The sequence below is a fragment of the Sorex araneus genome, chromosome 2, assembly GCF_027595985.1.
Source record: "Sorex araneus isolate mSorAra2 chromosome 2, mSorAra2.pri, whole genome shotgun sequence".
Taxonomy (NCBI): Eukaryota; Metazoa; Chordata; class Mammalia; order Eulipotyphla; family Soricidae; genus Sorex; species Sorex araneus.
Window position 1 is genome coordinate 211,979,131 of NC_073303.1, and position 17,176 is coordinate 211,996,306.

The window sequence follows — 17,176 nt, forward strand, 5'->3', positions numbered from 1 at the left end:
ACTTTTTGATAGGTGCTATTCTCACAGCCACCTCACATTTAATGTTGTTTTGGTTTGCATTTCCCTAATCATGAGTGATGATGAACACTTCCATATATGTGCTGGCCATCTGTATGTCTTCTTTGTGAACTGTCTGTTCATCTCCTTCCCCCACTTTTAGACAGGATTGTGAGAATTTTTTGTTGTTCAATTTTATTAGTGCTCTTATGGTTCTTCAATTTCAACCCTTTATCTGATGTACTGTGTGCAAATATTTTCTCCCATGCAATAGTTTTTTTTTCCCCCGATTTGGTTGTTTTTTCACTAGAGCTTGATTTTCTTTCACTGTGCAGAAGCTATTTAATTTGACGTAGTCCCATCTGTTTATTTTTGGTTTTACTAGCTGTGCCACTGTGGTCGTCTTGTTGAAGATTCCTCCATATTCAGCGTCCTGGAGATTTCTGCTGATGTTTCCTTAAATGCATTTCTATGGGATTCTAGTCAAATCTCTGGGTCTTTAATCCCCTGACTTTACTTCTGTGATACACAGTTCTAATTTCCTTTTCTTACCTGTGGCGATTTAGACAACTAACTTCAATTCTTGCCTGAATCGACCATCTGCCAACCTGCTTCACAGATTTCAGACTTTCCAGATATACAATTTCAAATATTCATTTCTTAAAATCTCAACCTCAGTTCCAGAGAGAATCCTGAGTGATAGATGCATTAAATCAGAGAAGCACAGATTTATCAAAAATATAGACTAAGGCAGGGACAGAGCAATAGTACAGCAGGTAGAGAACTTGCCCTGCATACAGCCAACCGGGTTTGATTTCCACCAGCCTAGATGGTGTTCTGAGTCCATCAGGAGTGAGCCCTGAGCAAAGAGTCCAGAATAAACCCGGAACATCGTTGGGTGTGGGCCCCAAAACAAAAAACAATCTAGACTAAAGGGTCCCTGGACTGCAGTGATAGCACATCGGGTAGGGCTGTGGGTTCTCTTTGGGTTGATTTTTACTTTATTCTCGGAGAGCCCGGCAAGCTACCGAGTATCCCACCTGTACAGCAGAGCCTGGCAAGCTTCCCATGGCGTATTCGATATGCCAAAAACAGTAACAACAAGTCTCATAATGGAGACGTTACTGGTGCCTGCTCGAGCAAATCGATGAACAATGGGACGACAGTGTTACAGTGCAGTGCAAGGGGTCCCTGGAGGCTTTAAAGCCTGGACAAGGGCAGGTGTAATTCAGAAGTCAGGGACACAGAGACACTTTCAACACAGGCTTCTTTCTTCTCATCACCATCCAAGCCCATTCTTGCACTAAGTATCACCTGCAAACATTTTCCAGGTACTAGAAATTGTTTCTCCTTAAAATTATAGCTGCATTCTTCATTCTAATTTTTCCAAAGGGAATATAGCAGGAAAAGGAGATATTCTGCTTTGGTTTTGAATGCAGCAGGAGGAGGCAGATAAAATGACAATGAACCAGCCACTCACTGCTCTGTAATCAGTCATTGCTCCGATGCCTATTCTCCTTATGCAATTTCAGGTGCGCTGCTAGTACCAGCAACACAGAAGAGGGTTAGAGTTACATTTACCACCTTGTTCTAATGGCCACTTGCTCCCTTTGGTCTTAAAGTGAATTACCTTTAAGGGCAAAAACTTGTTAGCCCCATTTTTTAAACATGAGAAAATATTTTCAGAAGGATTGAATAATTAATTGTTTGGGGTAAAAAGTGCATGTACAAAATCACAAACAAGGAGCTACAATATCCTGATCAATGTGCTATTTTTTGCTTTACTTTTAATGTTTTTAATGGTTCGCATCATACTTGTAATTCTATAGATATCACATTGTTAATATCAGGGGTGATAATTTTTATTTTTATATACCATGACACCCCATAAAGCACACTATAATATTCAGGGTTTTCTTGTTTTATTTGTGTGTGTTTACTTTACTGAATCACTGAGATATAGTTACAAGCTTTCGTGTTTGGGTTACAATCTCACAATGATCAAACACCCATCCCTCCACCAGTGCACATTCCCTACCACCAATATTCCAGGTATACCCCCCCTTTCCCACCCTCCCCCTGCCTCCATGGAAATTTCCCCCATACTCTCTCTCTACTTTTGGGCATTATGGTTTGCAATACAGATACTGAGAGGTCATCCTGTTTGGTCCATTATCTACTTTCAGCACACATCCCCCATCCCGACTGATTCCTCATTTTCTTACTGATCCCTTCTCTATTCCATCTGCCTTCTCCCCCCGCTCATGAGCTATGGAGCAATCTTACTGGCCCTTATGTCTACTGTCCTTGGGTGTCAGTTTCATGTTATTTTATATTCCACAAACGAGTGCAATCATTCTATGTCTGTCCCTCTCTTTCTGACTCATTTCACTTAGCATGATACTCTCTATGTCTGTCCACTTATAAGCAAATTTCATGACTACAACTCTCCTAACAGGTGTATAGTATTCCATTGTGTAGATGTACCAAAGTTTCTTTAACCAGTCATCTGTTCTCAGGTACTCAGGCTGTTTCCGGATTTTGGCTATTGTGAACAGTGCTGCAATGAATATATGGGTACAGATGTCATTTCTACTGTGCCTTTTTGCACCCTCAGCAATATTCCCAGAAGTGGTATTGCGGGGTCATATAGAAGCTCAATGTCTAGTTTTTGAAGGACTGTCCATATTGTTTCCCAGAAAGGCTGGACCAGTTGGCATTCCCACCAACAGTGAAAGAGCGTCCCTTTTTTCCCAAATCCATGCCAGCACTGGTGACTTTAATGTAGTATATAAAAATGTTCATTTTCAATGCTGCACATCTGAAATTTATTGATTTAAGATCTTAATAAATTCCAACAAAAAGGTGATTGATTTTTTAAAAACTGTACGTGGCAAATATCTGTACAACTTCTGATGTATAATTTCTCTCTCTTTCTCTCCCACATTTTTACGAAAAACTGTTTCACTTAAAAAAAATCTGCACAGCAAATCACTGCAAACTTGGATGGAACCAGAAGACATCATGTTACATTAGGTCAGTCGGAAGAAGGCTGGATACAGGATGATCTCACTTGTCTCCAGAATAACAGGAGAGCGAGCGTCCCTGCATTGCCCTTCACCCCAGAGCGTAGTAAGGACAGGGAAGGAGAGAGATGGAGGGGAGAAGTACGAGGGGGTGAACAGGAGGTTACAGGGATGGGGTCAGTGGTCTTGAGAACATTAGTGGTGAGAGGTGTGATGTATCCAAACCTAGGAGCCAATGACTTGAATGCAGGAGATCCAGGAGCTGGAGCGATAGCACAGCGGATAGGGCGTTTGCCTTGCACATGGTCGACCTGGGTTGATTCCCAGCATCCCATAGGGTCCCCTGAGCACCGTCAGGAGTAATTCCTGAGTGAAGAGCCAGGAGTAACCCCTATACAGTTCCGGGTGTGACCCAAAAAGAAAATTAAAAAAAAAGAAAGCGGGATATCCAAACCATAATAAGCAAATTTTAAAATGTGCCTGTTGAGGGGCTGGAGAGATAGCACAGCGGGTAGGGCGTTTGCCTTGCACGCGGCCGACCCAGGTTCAAATCCCAGCATCCCATATGGTCCCCTGAGCACAGCCAGGGGTAATTCCTGAGTGCAGAGCCAGGAGTAACCCCTGTGCATCGCCAGGTGTGACCCAAAAAGCAAAAAAAAAAAAAAATGTGCCTGTTGAGAAGGCAGGATGGGGGGTAGGAGGGATCCAGGGGAAACTAATGAAGGAAAACTGATATGGTGGCGGGATTGTTGCTAGAACACTATATGCCTGGAACTCAACTATGAGTAATTCAGTTGAGTAATGGATGTAGTAATGAGTAAGAATGTAGTCAAAGTGATCTATTTTAATTCAAAACCAGGTCGAAGGAATATGCATTTCTTTTCAGAAATTATCATTTCAGTTTCTTCAGGGATACATACGTAAATGATAAAATTATTTTAGAAATGTAGACACGATAAACAATATTCAGGACAGGGCAGTTAGTACCTGCAGAGAGGAAAAGCAGTCTCTGGAAGGCTTTGAAGATTTCTGGTAATGTTCTAGCTCCTAAGTTCTGTACAGATATTTATATTATTTGAAAGAAAGGTTTATTTATTTACTTTTTGTTGTTGTTTTTTGCTTTTTGGGTCACACCCGGCGATGCTCTGGGGTTACTCCTGGCTCTGCCCTCAGGAATTACTCCTGGCGGTGCTCAGGGGACCCTATGGGATGCTGGGAATCGAACCCGGGTTGGCCGTGTGCAAGGCAAACGCCCTACCTGCTTGTGCTATCACTCCAGCCCTTGTTTACTTTTTAAAAGTACATTGAAAGACGAAAGTAAATAGCAGTTTTGACCTCATCCCATCTAGAAGGAAACCGTCTACAGAGAGAGACAAAGGGGTAAGAAAGAAAACGTTTCCTAGTCTACAGCAAAAGCAAGACATAGGGGGCCAGAGCGATAGCACAGTGGGTAGGGCTTTCGCCTTGCACGCGGCTGACCCGGGTTCAAGCACCGCCAGGAGTAATTCCTGAGTGCAAAGCCAGGAGTAACCCCTGAGCATCGCTAGGTGTGACCCAAAAAGCAAAAAAAAAAAAGCAAAAGCAAGACATAGGAACTGGACTCTAGACCTGCGCACATCTGATTCTCCCCCACACCTTGTCTCCTGTCACACGGCCCGGAGAGCAAGGGCTGGGCTGTGGGGACGCCAGCAGCAGGAGGGGTGCGTGGGAGTCGCGGGCGTGGAGGTGCAGCCCCGGGAGGAGGGGCACTGGCCTTCCCGTTTCACCCGCGCGTCTCTGTCCCTGACTGGTGCGGGTCATGCGCACGGCCCAGTCTCGCGCCCGCGCACTCTCCGCAGTCCGCCCAGGGGAACTTACCAGGCGGTTTTCATCAAACACCTCAAACAGAAGCCGCTGCTGCCGAGGACGCACCTGCGGAAGAAACACCAGGTGTCTTTAGTAAGAGAGCACGGGTCCTTGCACCGAGACAGGAATGTCTGGAAATGCTGCCATTCTGAATGCATGTCCTTTACAATATTTTTTTCTCTTGATTTTTATATTTTATTTTTCACCTTAAATATCATTTTGGTTTTTTTTTACAAAATTGGATTCTTTGGGTTGATATTTATTTTATTATACAAAATAATATAATAGGAGAGCCCAGCAAGCTACCGAGAGTATCCCACCCGCACAGCAGAGCCTGGCAAGCTCCCCGTGGCATATTCGATATGCCAAAAAGAGTCACAACAAGTCGCACAATGAGACGTTACTGGTGCCCACTTAAGCAAATCGATGAACAACGGGACGACAGTGCTAGTGCTACACTACCTCATATAAATTATTATTTTCTATGTAAATGGTACCCTCTAGTTGTGCTCAGTTTTGAGACTGTATGTGTAGCTGGAAAGGTTGAGGTGAACCTTTGGAGGCAGTCAATGATGGAACACTGAGGAGCACTCTTAAAAGGGAGCTAACTCGGAGGTCCTTGTCCTGCCTGGAACCTGACAGCTGGCGCTCGTACAGTGGGACCGCAGCCAGGGGGAACTCTGATGCCCCCTCAGCGAAGGACAGAAAGCACGCAGGGACCAGGTTGGGATGTGGCTCTCAGGATGGAGCCCATGATTTGCACGTGCGAGACCATAAATTATAAGCCCTGAGTGCCACCGGGTGCGGTCAGGGGTGGGGTGGGGTGAGGAGTAGTCTGAGCCTCCCTAGCATCATTGGGATCACCACAAATCATCATCATCATCATCATCATCATCATCATCATCATCATCATCCTGTTGATCATCGAATTTCTCGAGCAGTTCAGTAACGTCTCCATTCGTCCTAGCCCTGAGATTTTAGAAGCCTCTCTTTACTCGTCCTTCCCAACGGTGCTGCATTAGAGGCTCTTTCAGGGTCAGGGGAATGAGACCCAACATTGCTACTGGTTTCGGCATATGAATATGCCACTGGGAGCTTGCCAGGCTCTCCCATGGGGGCAGGAAACTCTCCATAACTGGTCAGGTTCTCCCACAGGGAGAAGTAGGCTATAAAATGTCTTCCGGGAGCTTGGTTTTAAGTCTCTGGATGTTGGCCGTTGGTGGGATTACACGGTGCCGGGAGCAGTCCCTGGATGTAACCACCTTGCTACTGGGAAATCTGGGCAGAAGAGGCCCAGTCCTGATTCGAGCAGGCTTGGAGGTCTCAGCCCCAGATCCCACATACCTGGGTTCCTCTGCTGGTACCTTCATGCACCACAAATATAAAACAATAATCTTGGGGCTGGAGCGATAGCACAGCGGGTAGGGCATTTGCCTTGCATGCGACCGACCCAGGTTCGATTCCCAGCATCCCATATGGTCCCCTGAGCACCGCCAGGGGTAATTCCTGAGTGCAGAGCCAGGAGTGACCCCTGTGCATCGCCGGGTGTGACCCAAAAAGCAAAAAAATAAAAATAAAAATAAAACAATAATCTTTGGGAGACTTTCAGCTGGTGGTGCTCAGGGCATACTCCTGGCTTACTCCTGGCTTTGTGCTCAGGGATCACTCCTGACAGGTTCAATAAAGTCTTTGCCGTGCCAGGGATGGAATTGGGATTGATAAAGTACAGGCAAGTGCTTTCCTCACTGCACCACCTGTCTAGGCCCTATAATCTTGTGCAAGGGACCTAGAGCAAATTTGGGGAAGGCACAGAAACTTGATCAGGGCCATGAATAATGAAGAAGTTTGAGTAAGTGCTGAGGACATTCGAAGCCAAGAAATCACAGTAAAGAAGAGACGCCTGGGGGGGAAGTGGTGGCTGGAGCAATAGCACAGCGGGTAGGGCGTTTGCCTTGCACGAGGCCAACCCGGGTTCGATTCCCAGCATCCCATATGGTCCCCTGAGCACCACCAGGAGTAATTCCTGAGTGCAAAGCCAGGAGTAACCCCTGAGCATCGCCGGGTGTGACCCAAAAAGCAAAAAAAGAAGAGAGGCCTGGGGTAAAAGGAGTCTGAGCAAAGGAAATCAGATGAGCCAGAAAATCATTTTGTTTTCCTTGTTTTGTAATACATTTCAATTCTTGACAAATCTTACTGGGTTATGAGTTATCATATGGCTGCAATAATGCAATTTGGAAGTACTGCTTTGTACCTTGACTAAGTTCCTAAGCTTCACCAAATGCCTGGCTCAGACACGGTTAGACCAGAGGGTGCCCAAGAGGTCTGAGGCTGGAGGAACAGCTTTCAGGGAGGAGCCATAGACTCTGGTACCTCAATAAAATGTTAAGAATTTAACGAGAGGAAAAACTTTCAAGCTAAGTGGGTTTTTTTTTTTTTTTTTTTTGCTTTTTGGGTCACACCTGGCGATGCACAGGGGTTACTCCCGGCTCTGCACTCAGGAATTACCCCTGGCAGTGCTCAGGGGACCATATAGGATGCTGGGATTCGAACCCGGGTCGGCCGCGTGCAAGGCAAATGCCCTACCCGCTGTGCTATCGCTCCAGCCCTCAAGCTAAGTGTTTTTAAAGTATCTGGCAGACAGGTGACAAATACTGTGGAGAAAATAGGTGTGCCAGCTTACCTGATCAGGTCTCTGCTGCCCTGATCAGCTATCAATAGCTGAGATTTCAAGACGCTCAGCCTCACAGGTTTTTATTTTATCACATCTGAGTCTGGTGGCATGGTCATGGGGGCCGCAATTGATGCTCCCGTCTGGGAGAAGCAGCCGTGAATTCTGGAGGGTGGCCGATGAGGAGATTATCTGGCACCAGCAGGAGGTGGCTTTTGGGTGTGACCCCTGGGTGGCAGGAGACTGGGGGAAGCAGGCAGAGGGTCTCTGCACCCATGTCCTGTTGTGCCCAGAGTCCAAGGTCACAAAGCTCTTCGTTACTTAGTTTCCGTGGGACTTCACTCGTGCTTCTCCCGGAAGGGAGCACAAATGAGGCCCCCATAACCATGCCACTGGACTCTGCGGTAGAGGCTGTTTCCACTCAAGGCGCCCCAGAGGGGGGTGGGTGAGAGCCCTCCCCACCCCAAGGGACCCAGCCCCGGCAGCCGACCTCCACTACCCGGCAGCCGACCTCCACTACCCAACCGCCACCATGCTCTGGGTCACTTTCCACACGCTCAGGCCGAGCCTCACGCATGAGTGAACATAATACTAAACTGCATGGCCACTTTGCGGCCGCAAGACACATCATAAGACACTCCCTACCCATTTTCCATAAAATCATAGAGGGATACACACACACACACACACACACACACACACACACACACACGTCTCTCAGAGAGCCCGGCAAGCTACCGAGAGTATCCTGCCCATAAGGCAAAGCCTGGCAAGCTCCCCATGGCGTATCTGATATGCCAAAAACAGTAACAATAACAGGTCCCATTCCCCTGACCCTGAAAGAGCCTCCAATCACTGGGAAAGATGAGTAAGGAGAGGCTGCTAAAATCTCAGGGCTGGGACAAATGGAGACGCTATTGGTGCCCGCTCGAGTAAATCAATGAACAACAGGATGACAGTGATACAGTGAGTGGTACAGACAGTGATATATCTGAGTGGAGGGTGGGTGTACTTACTCCTGGCTCTGTGCTTAGAAGTCATTTGTGGCAGTGCTCCGGGGACCCTGCATCATACCTGGTGCCAGGCAAGTACCTTACCCACTATATTACCATTCTAGTCCTACCTTAGGTTTTTTAATCTAGCTTTTCCCTAAAAGACAATTTGGGTCAACTGTCCAAACGGCCAAAAAATTAAACTCAGGAGGCTGAGTACAGCAAAGATACTTCATGATCTGGGATCATGTCACCTTTTCAGCCTCTTCTACAAACTGTCCCCTTCCTTGACTGCATGTGAAGCAACAGCTTACCTCCTGTCATCTCTCTGACCTTTAAAATACTTGTGGGCATACACCTACAAGAATAATTGAGTCACATGGCAAACCTTTTCGTTTTTTTTGAACCACCATACCGCCTTTCACAGTTGGCCCATTCTGCATTTCTATCGGTAATTACAAAAGTTGTTTCCTCCACGACTTTCCAACATTTGTTTTCCAGTAACCCCTCTAACAGCTGAGATGATATTGTGGTTTTGCATGGCATTTCCTTCATGTTTACTGATGTGATTAGCAACTGCTTTCATGTATTTATTAGCCACAGCATAGCTTCATTGGAGAAATGTCTACCTAGGACCTTGATCTTAAAATCATGTGGTTCTTCCTGTATTTCTTTATTCTGGGTATCAATACATCATAGCAGTAGATTTGCATCACTAATCAGCAATGCTTGCATGTTCTAGGGAGGTTGGTAAGCTTTGCAGGGGTACCTGGTCACACTTAGCTATGCGTATAGGGGCCTGTTACTGGACACAAAGCCAGGAGTGATCCCTGGCCGTGCTTGGGACCATATGTAGTATGGGGCATTGGAACCTGGGTTGTGGCTGCAGTTATATACACAAGGTAAACATCTTATTCCTGCATTACCTCTCTGTAAGCTTTTTCGGAAAGGGGGGTACATCTGATGATGCTCAGGATTTACTTCTTACTCCGTACTCAGATCACATCTGTTGGGTTCGGGGATCATATGAGGTGCCTGGGATCAAACCCAGCTTGGCCACATGTAAAACAATCACCCCTCTGGTAAGTTTTTTAATAATGTTGAATACATTCCTCATTGACTCCGACCAATAGAACTATATCCCTATTTCACAGATGGAAATATTAAGGTAGATTTTGTATAGCTTGCCAGCATCACTAGCACAGCAGGTAGGGCGTTTGCCTTGCACGCAGCCAACCCGGGTTCGATTCTTCCATCCCTCTCAGAGAGCCCGGCAAGCTACTCAGGGAATCCCGCCCACATGGCAGAGCCTGGCAAGCTCCCCGTGGTGTATTCAGTATGCCAAAAACAGTAACAAGTTTCACAATGGAGACGTTACTGGTACACGCTCCAGCAAATCGGTGAAAATCGGGATGGCAGTGCTACAGTGCTACAGTGCCCAGTCAAACACGCACAACCCCTGCTCTGATCACACTGAAAATGCTTACAGTACTTTCCGATCTGCACATGCAAAGGTCTCTGCTTACAACACTTTCTCCACTCTAAATATATGTCCCAAATCTACCCTCTGTCACACCTCAGATCAGATGTCAACCCCTCCCTAAAGCCGTAGGCACTCCTAATCCCAGTTTCCAGGTTATTGCAATACCGACTCTACTCTGCCTTAAAGTTAGCATGAGAGTACACTGGACATGCAGTATCTCCCTGCAGAACTACAAACAGCACGAAGGATTTGCTTACCAGGGACACACAATAAACATGAACGCACAACTTTTAAGAATCTGCAGAGAAACTATCACTGCAAACGGCAATCTGAACTCGAACATTTCTCCTCTCCCTTTTGCGACCCTATTGGAGTCATAGTAAAGAAAGAAGTAAAAATACAAAACCGGGACCAGATAGATAATCTAGCAGATAAGATGTACACCATGTGCCTGACACGGGTTCGATCCATGACACCCCATAGGATCCCCTGAGTACCACCAGGAGTGATCCCTGAGTGCAGAGCCGAGAGTAAACCCTTGAGCACCTCCAAGTATGATCCAAAAGCAAAACACAGGCAAAGGACAAAAGTGTCACAGCCAAGACAGTATTCAAGGGCCATTAGCAAGAGCGACATCTCTACAACTCCCAATTAAACAAAGGAGAAATCACAGCACCGAAGCAGCGCAGGGCAGAGGAAAACCATTTTAAAGGTCAAGTGGTGGGGCTGGAGCAGTAGCACAGCGGGGAGGGCGTTTGCCTTGCACTCGGCCAACCCGGGTTCGAGTCCTCCATCCCTCTCGGAGAGCCCAGCAAAAACAAAAAAAAGATTAGCTCAAGGAAAACGTGAGTTAAAAAAAAAAAATAGTAATGTTAGGAGATTCAGTGAAGGAATTAACCCCAGGGCCCCCAGACATGTTAAACAATGTTAAACATGTTAAACATGGTTAAATCATGGCTTATTAACCAAAGTTAGCCAGACTCCTCCTTTTTTCACATCTTATAGGATCAGGAGCTTTTGGGGGGGGCAGAGAGAGACAGAGAGAGCTCAAAGGGCTGGAACCCCTACTCAGTGCTGACTCCCTGAGCATGGCTGAGCATAGACGGGCCCCATACGGAAGCAGGAATAGTCCTTTCCTCTTACAGTTCTGAAGGTGGCCCCCAGACCCAAATTACCAAATTACCAGCTGTTTTTTTTAAGTACTTCGAAGAAGTTACAATTGAAGTGGACGGAGAGTAGTACCCACAGGGCAGTCTGAGACCACCTGGCACCTGCCTGACACCTAAAATATTTACTATCCAACCCTTCAACTAGAATGATACTGGGTATAAGAAGACGGTCACTCAAACCACACCCGGTAACCTACAGGATTCTGACTAAGAGCAGATCAGTCCCAGGTGACCCTGCCTCAAATTCGCAGGAATTCCCATGTGACCATCACAAAGAGGAAAGAAAATGATTAAAACAATTATTCACAAAATAAATGTTCACAGGTATTTTTAAATTAAATGCTTACCAAAGGCCCAACGCAAGCAAGTTTTAAAATAGTACACACAGGGACAGAGAGGTGGGGCACCAGAGGACAATTTTCATATAAGTAAAATCTCTTTAAACTATTTAATTTGTAAGTTATGTGTGAATTCTCTGGTGAGAAGAGTTTTTAGAATTAAAAACAGGAATAAAATACCACAAAATAGTTTATAAGGTCATCACTGTATCACTGTCATCCCGTTGCTCATTGATTTGCTCAAGCGGGCACCAGTAACGTCTCCATTATGAAACTTGTTACTGTTTTTGGCATATCGAATATGCCATGGGTAGCTTGCCAGGCTCTGCCGTGCGAGCGAGATACTCTCGGTAGCTTGCTAGGCTCCCCGAGAGGGATGGAGGAATCGAACCCGGGTCGGCCATGTCCAAGGCAAATGTCCTACCCGCTGGGCTATCGCTCCAGCTCTTATAAGGTCATATTAATAGAAATATTTATTATATTTAGTGAAAACAGAAGAGATAGGGATAGGGATGGTAATCAAGTATGTAAGTCTATAAATGCATAAAAAAATTCGAGGGAAGAAATGCCGGGGGTGGGGCAGAGCCATAGTACAGAGGGAAGGGCACTTAGCTTGCATGCGGTTAACCAGGGTTCAAGCCTCAGCATCCCATAGGGTTTCCCCAAGCCTCCCAAGAGTGATCCCCGAGTGCAGAGCCAGAAGTGAATCCTGAGCACTCCTGGGTGAGGACCACCCCGTCCCGCCACATGTCAGGGGAGCAACCAACATCCCAAAGACCAAACATACTGACAGATGTCAACGTGTTCTAGTGCACTACTAAAGAGCCAGAAGCAATGTTTTTGGACACTTTGCAGGCAGATGAAGGGGAAAAATAGCTTTATTGTGGGGCCCTGAGAAATAATACAGCATGTTGCTTTTGCATGCAGCCAGTCAGGGTCTGATCCCCAGTACAATATATGGTCTCCTGAGTATCATCAAGATTGACTACTGAGCACTGAGCCAGGAGTAATCCCCAAGTACCACCAGGTGTGCCTCCTCCCCCAAAACAAACAAAAAAAGCTTCACTGAGATATAATTTAGATGATAATAAAAAAGACACTCAGAAAGTGCACAAATCAATAGTGCCTTGTATCTCCAAAGGGTGCAATCACCATCAGTCTTTTAGACAATTTTCATCACCTCAAAAAGAAACTCCAGGGTGCTGGAGTGATAGCACAGGGGGTAGGGTGTTTGCCTTGCACTCGGCCAACCTGGGTTTGATTCCCAGCATCCCATAGGGTCCCCCGAGCACTGCCAGGAGTAATTCCTGAGTGCAGAGCCAGGAGTAACCCCTATGCAGTGCTGGGTGTGACCCAAAAAGCAAAAAAAAAAAAAGAAAGAAACTTCGGGGCTGGGGTTATAGTTAAACAGATAAGGCACTTGCCTTGCATGATGTGGACCCCAGCAGACCCAGTACTGCATGTGGTCCCTTGAGTACTGCCCAGAGTGACCTCTGACCACAGACCCAGGAGAAGCCCAGAGAACAGCTGGAAATGGCCCAAAAACCAAAAGAAAAAGAAAAAAGAAGCTCTCTGACTTTCAGGGGTCTCCCCTCAGCATTTCCAGTTTGGGAAACCTTTTTTAAAAAAAATTTAAATTTTATTGAATCACCGTGAGATAGTTACAAGCTTTCATGTTTGGGTTACAATCTCACAATGATCAAACACCCATCCCTCCACCAGTGCACATTCCCCACCACCAATATCCTGGGTATACCCCCCCTTTCCCACCCTCCCCCTGCCTCCATGGCAGACAATATTCCCCATACTCTCTCTCTACTTTGGGGCATTATGGCTTGCAACACAGACTCTGAGAGGTCATCATGTTTGGTCCATTATCTACTTTCGGCACACATCTCCCATCCCAACTGGTTCCTCCAGCCATCATTTTCTTAGTGATTCCTTCTCTATTCCATCTGCCTTCTCCCCTCAGCTCATGAAGCAGGCTTCTGGCTATGGGCAATCCCCCTGGCCCTTGTATCTACTGTCCTTGGGTGTCAGCCTCATGTGATGTTATTCTATACTCCACAAATGAGTGCAGTCCTTCTATGTCTGTCCCTCTCTTTCTCACTCATCTCACTTAGCATGATACTCTCCATGTTTATCCATTTATAAGCAAATTTCATTACTTCATATCTCCTAACAGCTGCATAGTATTCCACTGTGTAGATGTACCAAAGTTTTTTTAACCAGTCATCTGTTCTAGGGCACTTGGGTTGTTTCCAGGTTTTGGCTATTGTGAACACTGCTGCAATGAATATATAGGTACAGATGTCATTTCTACTGTACCTCTTTGCACCCTCAGGAATATTCCCAGAAGTGGTACTGCAGAGTCATATGGAAGCTCAATGTCTAGTTTTTGAAGGACTGTCCATATTGTTTTCCAGAAAGGCTGGACCAGTCGGCATTCCCACCAACAGTGAAAGAGCATCCAGTTTGGGGAACTTTTAACCTACTTTCTGTCTCTACTAAGCTGTCGACTCTGGGCAGGGTAAGCAGAACCACACAACCTGTCTCTGGCTTCTTCTACTTGCCTTGCGTTTTCAAGACTCATTCATTTCAGCCATGTAACTTGTATCAGAACTTAATTTTTTACAGCTATGAAAAAATGCTGTATGGATGAATGCCATCCTGTTGTATGGATAAATACCACTTGGTTTATCCATTCTTCTACTGAAGATATTAGGGTTGCTTCCATTCTTAACAAAAAAGAATCATGACATGACAGGCATTTATGTGTGGCTATTTGATGTAAGAACATCTTATTAAAGGCTTAAATAAAGCCTGAAATGAATTAAGAGTTTACAAGTACAAAATATCTTGGCCTTTTTTTTGGTGTTTTGTCACTTTCTACTTCTCTGCACAGTTACTGCTAATCGACAAAAATAAATAAATGACAAATATAGTTTTGGGGAAAATTCCAAACAAACAAACACATAAACTCGGTCCCACCCTCAGTAAAAAATGTCATTTCTTAAGTTCTTAAGAAGTATTTTCTGGGCTGGAGCAATAGCACAGTGGGTAAGGCGTTTGCCTTGCACGCAGCCAACCCGGGTTCGATTCCCAGCACCCCATATGGTCCCCTGAGCACTGCCAGGAGTAATTCCTGAGTGCATGAGCCAGGAGTAACCCCTGTGCATTGCCGGATGTGACCCCCCCCCAAAAAAAGTATTTTCTGCAAATACCATATGAGTACATGAGAGCGATTTTTTGTTTCTGCTTTTACACAAATGGGGATATCAAATATACAGTATCCTGGACCTTTGTTCTTCTGTTCAGTCTATTTAGAAATTAAAGCTTTATTGACACACACTTTTTTTTTAAAGAACAACCAATGAAAATTTCATAGTATGGATACGCCATACTTTACTTATCATTTTAGTAATACTTAGTGCTTTATTAGGGGGGCACAATCCTTCATCCTGGATAACAGAATTCTGATTTTATTCAAATATCGGATGGCAACACAGACCAGGGATAGATGGTCACCCGCACTGACAGGCCTCATGAAAATTCCAATTCCTCTAACGGATAGTACTGTAGCACTGTCGTCCCGTTGCTCATCGATTCGCTCAAGCAGGCACCAGTAACGTCTCCATAGTGAGACTTGTTGTTACTGCCTTTGGCATATCGAATACACCACGGGGAGCTTGCCAGGCTCTGCCGTGGGTCGGGGATACTCTCGGTAGCTTGCCGGGCTCTCCGAGAGGGATGGAGGAATCGAACCCGGGTCGGTCGCATGCAAGGCAAACGCCCTACCTGCTGTGCTATGGCTCCAGCCCTCCAACCAATAACAGGGTCAAAAATACCCAGATGACATAAATTCCAACCGAAGAGATGTGAAGCAAAGTTCTCTGTGAGTCTTCGGGCAAACAGTCGGCATGCAGGGGGCCTGGGTCAACCCTCCATACTATGTGGTTCCCATGAGCAACCCCAAACACAGAGTCACAAGGAGACCCCCAAGTGCCATGGAATGTAGCCTCCACAATAAATGATATTAAATGTGACATTAATTATATTAATTATATTAACGTAACGGCCCTTCAACATCACTACGTGAAGATTCAACATTTGTTTTGGTTTTGGGTTCTGGGTTTTGGTTTTTAAGCCACCCCTGTTCATGCTCAAGGCTTACGCCTGGCTCTCAGGGGTCACTCCTGGCAGGGCTCAGAAGACCACATGGGATGCCAAGGGTCAGTCTGACCGTGTGCCAGGCAAATGCCTTCCCTACGGTACTGTCTCTGGCTAAAGATTCGACATTGGGAACTGCTACGACGTGGCGGGTCCCGGGACAGAAAGCCGAGAGAATCGTGGCTAGGCTGGTCACACGGGATTCGATTCAGGTTCTGCAATAACCCAAAAACAGTCTTGTTGTTTGTTGTTCTTAGAGATTAAATAAATTGTTGCTGTTTTTGCTAACATCAGTGGGCACTTGAAGATCATGATGTGAAGGGGCCAGAGCCGAAGCACAGGTAGGGCATTTGCCCGGCAAGCAGCCACGCCGGGGTCAATCCCCATCAGCACAGGGGATACCCGTGTCCTACCAGCAGGGAGCCCTGAGCGCAGAGCCAGGAGCGAGCCCTGAGCACTGCCAGGTGTGGCCCCAAGCGAACAAGCAAAGGTCTATTAACGTGAAGCTGAAAGGATCCTCTATGCTAGAGTTTCCTAATCCCTTGGGCTTAGGCAATGCCCCCAAACATGCCCTCTGGACAGTCACTTGAGGGCATGTGGCACTGTCCCTTCCATGATGCTCAGTGAACTAGCATCTCAACCACCTTGAGAAAGGGGCTCCAGGGTTCGCAGCTGACAGGGAACTTCACCGCGTGGAAACGGAGACCACCAGAGTGACAAGCATTAGCCAAGTGCCTGGGAAACACGACCAGGAAAACACCATCTCGCCCTCCTTTATGGAGGCAGGAGAATATAATTATCTGCAAATACTGTAGCACTGTAGCACTGTTCTCCTGTTGTTCGTCAATTTGCTTGAGCGGGCACCGGTAACATCTCCTTTGTGAGACGTATGTTACTGTTATTGGCATATCGAATATGCCACGGGGAGCTTGCCAGGCTCTGCCATGTGGGTGGGATACTCTTGGTAGAAAATACATCACTCGGGGCTGAAGCTATAGCACAGCGGGGAGGGCGTTTGCCTTGCACTCGGCCAACCCAGGTTCGATTCCCAGCATTCCATATGGTCCCCCGAGCACCGCCAGGAGTAATTCCTGAGTGCATGAGCCAGGAGTAACCCCTGTGCAACGCCGGGTGTGACCCAAAAAAGAAAAAAAAAAGAAAAAAGAAGATACATCACTGTATCACTGTCATCCCGTTCATCGATTTACTCAAGCGGGCACCAGTAACATCTCTATTACACTCAGCCCTGAGGTTTTAGCAGCCTCTCCTTACTCGTCTTTCCCAACGATTGGAGGCTCTTTCAGGGTCAGGGGAATGAGACCTATCGTTATTGTTTTTGGCATATTGAATATGCCACGGGTAGCTTGCCAGGCTCTGTCATGCAGGCTGGATACTCAAGGTAGCTTGCCGGGCTCTCTGAGAGGTATGCATCTATCTTTTATATGCATACTCTCGGTAGAAAATACATAAGGTACAAAAATGCCAGAA

General features: G+C 46.2%; 1 protein-coding gene across 2 annotated transcripts in view; it reads right to left on the bottom strand.

Moving 5' to 3' along the window:
* The window catches only part of NEDD4 (NEDD4 E3 ubiquitin protein ligase), a 135,681-nt gene that overhangs the window by 99,851 nt on the left and 18,654 nt on the right, over positions 1-17,176 (bottom strand). For both annotated transcript variants that reach the window (XM_055128166.1, XM_055128165.1), the window contains one exon: positions 4,881-4,934. In XM_055128166.1, coding sequence (XP_054984141.1) covers positions 4,881-4,934 — 54 coding nt within the window. Of the gene's footprint in view, positions 1-4,880; positions 4,935-17,176 lie in introns of those variants that run through there.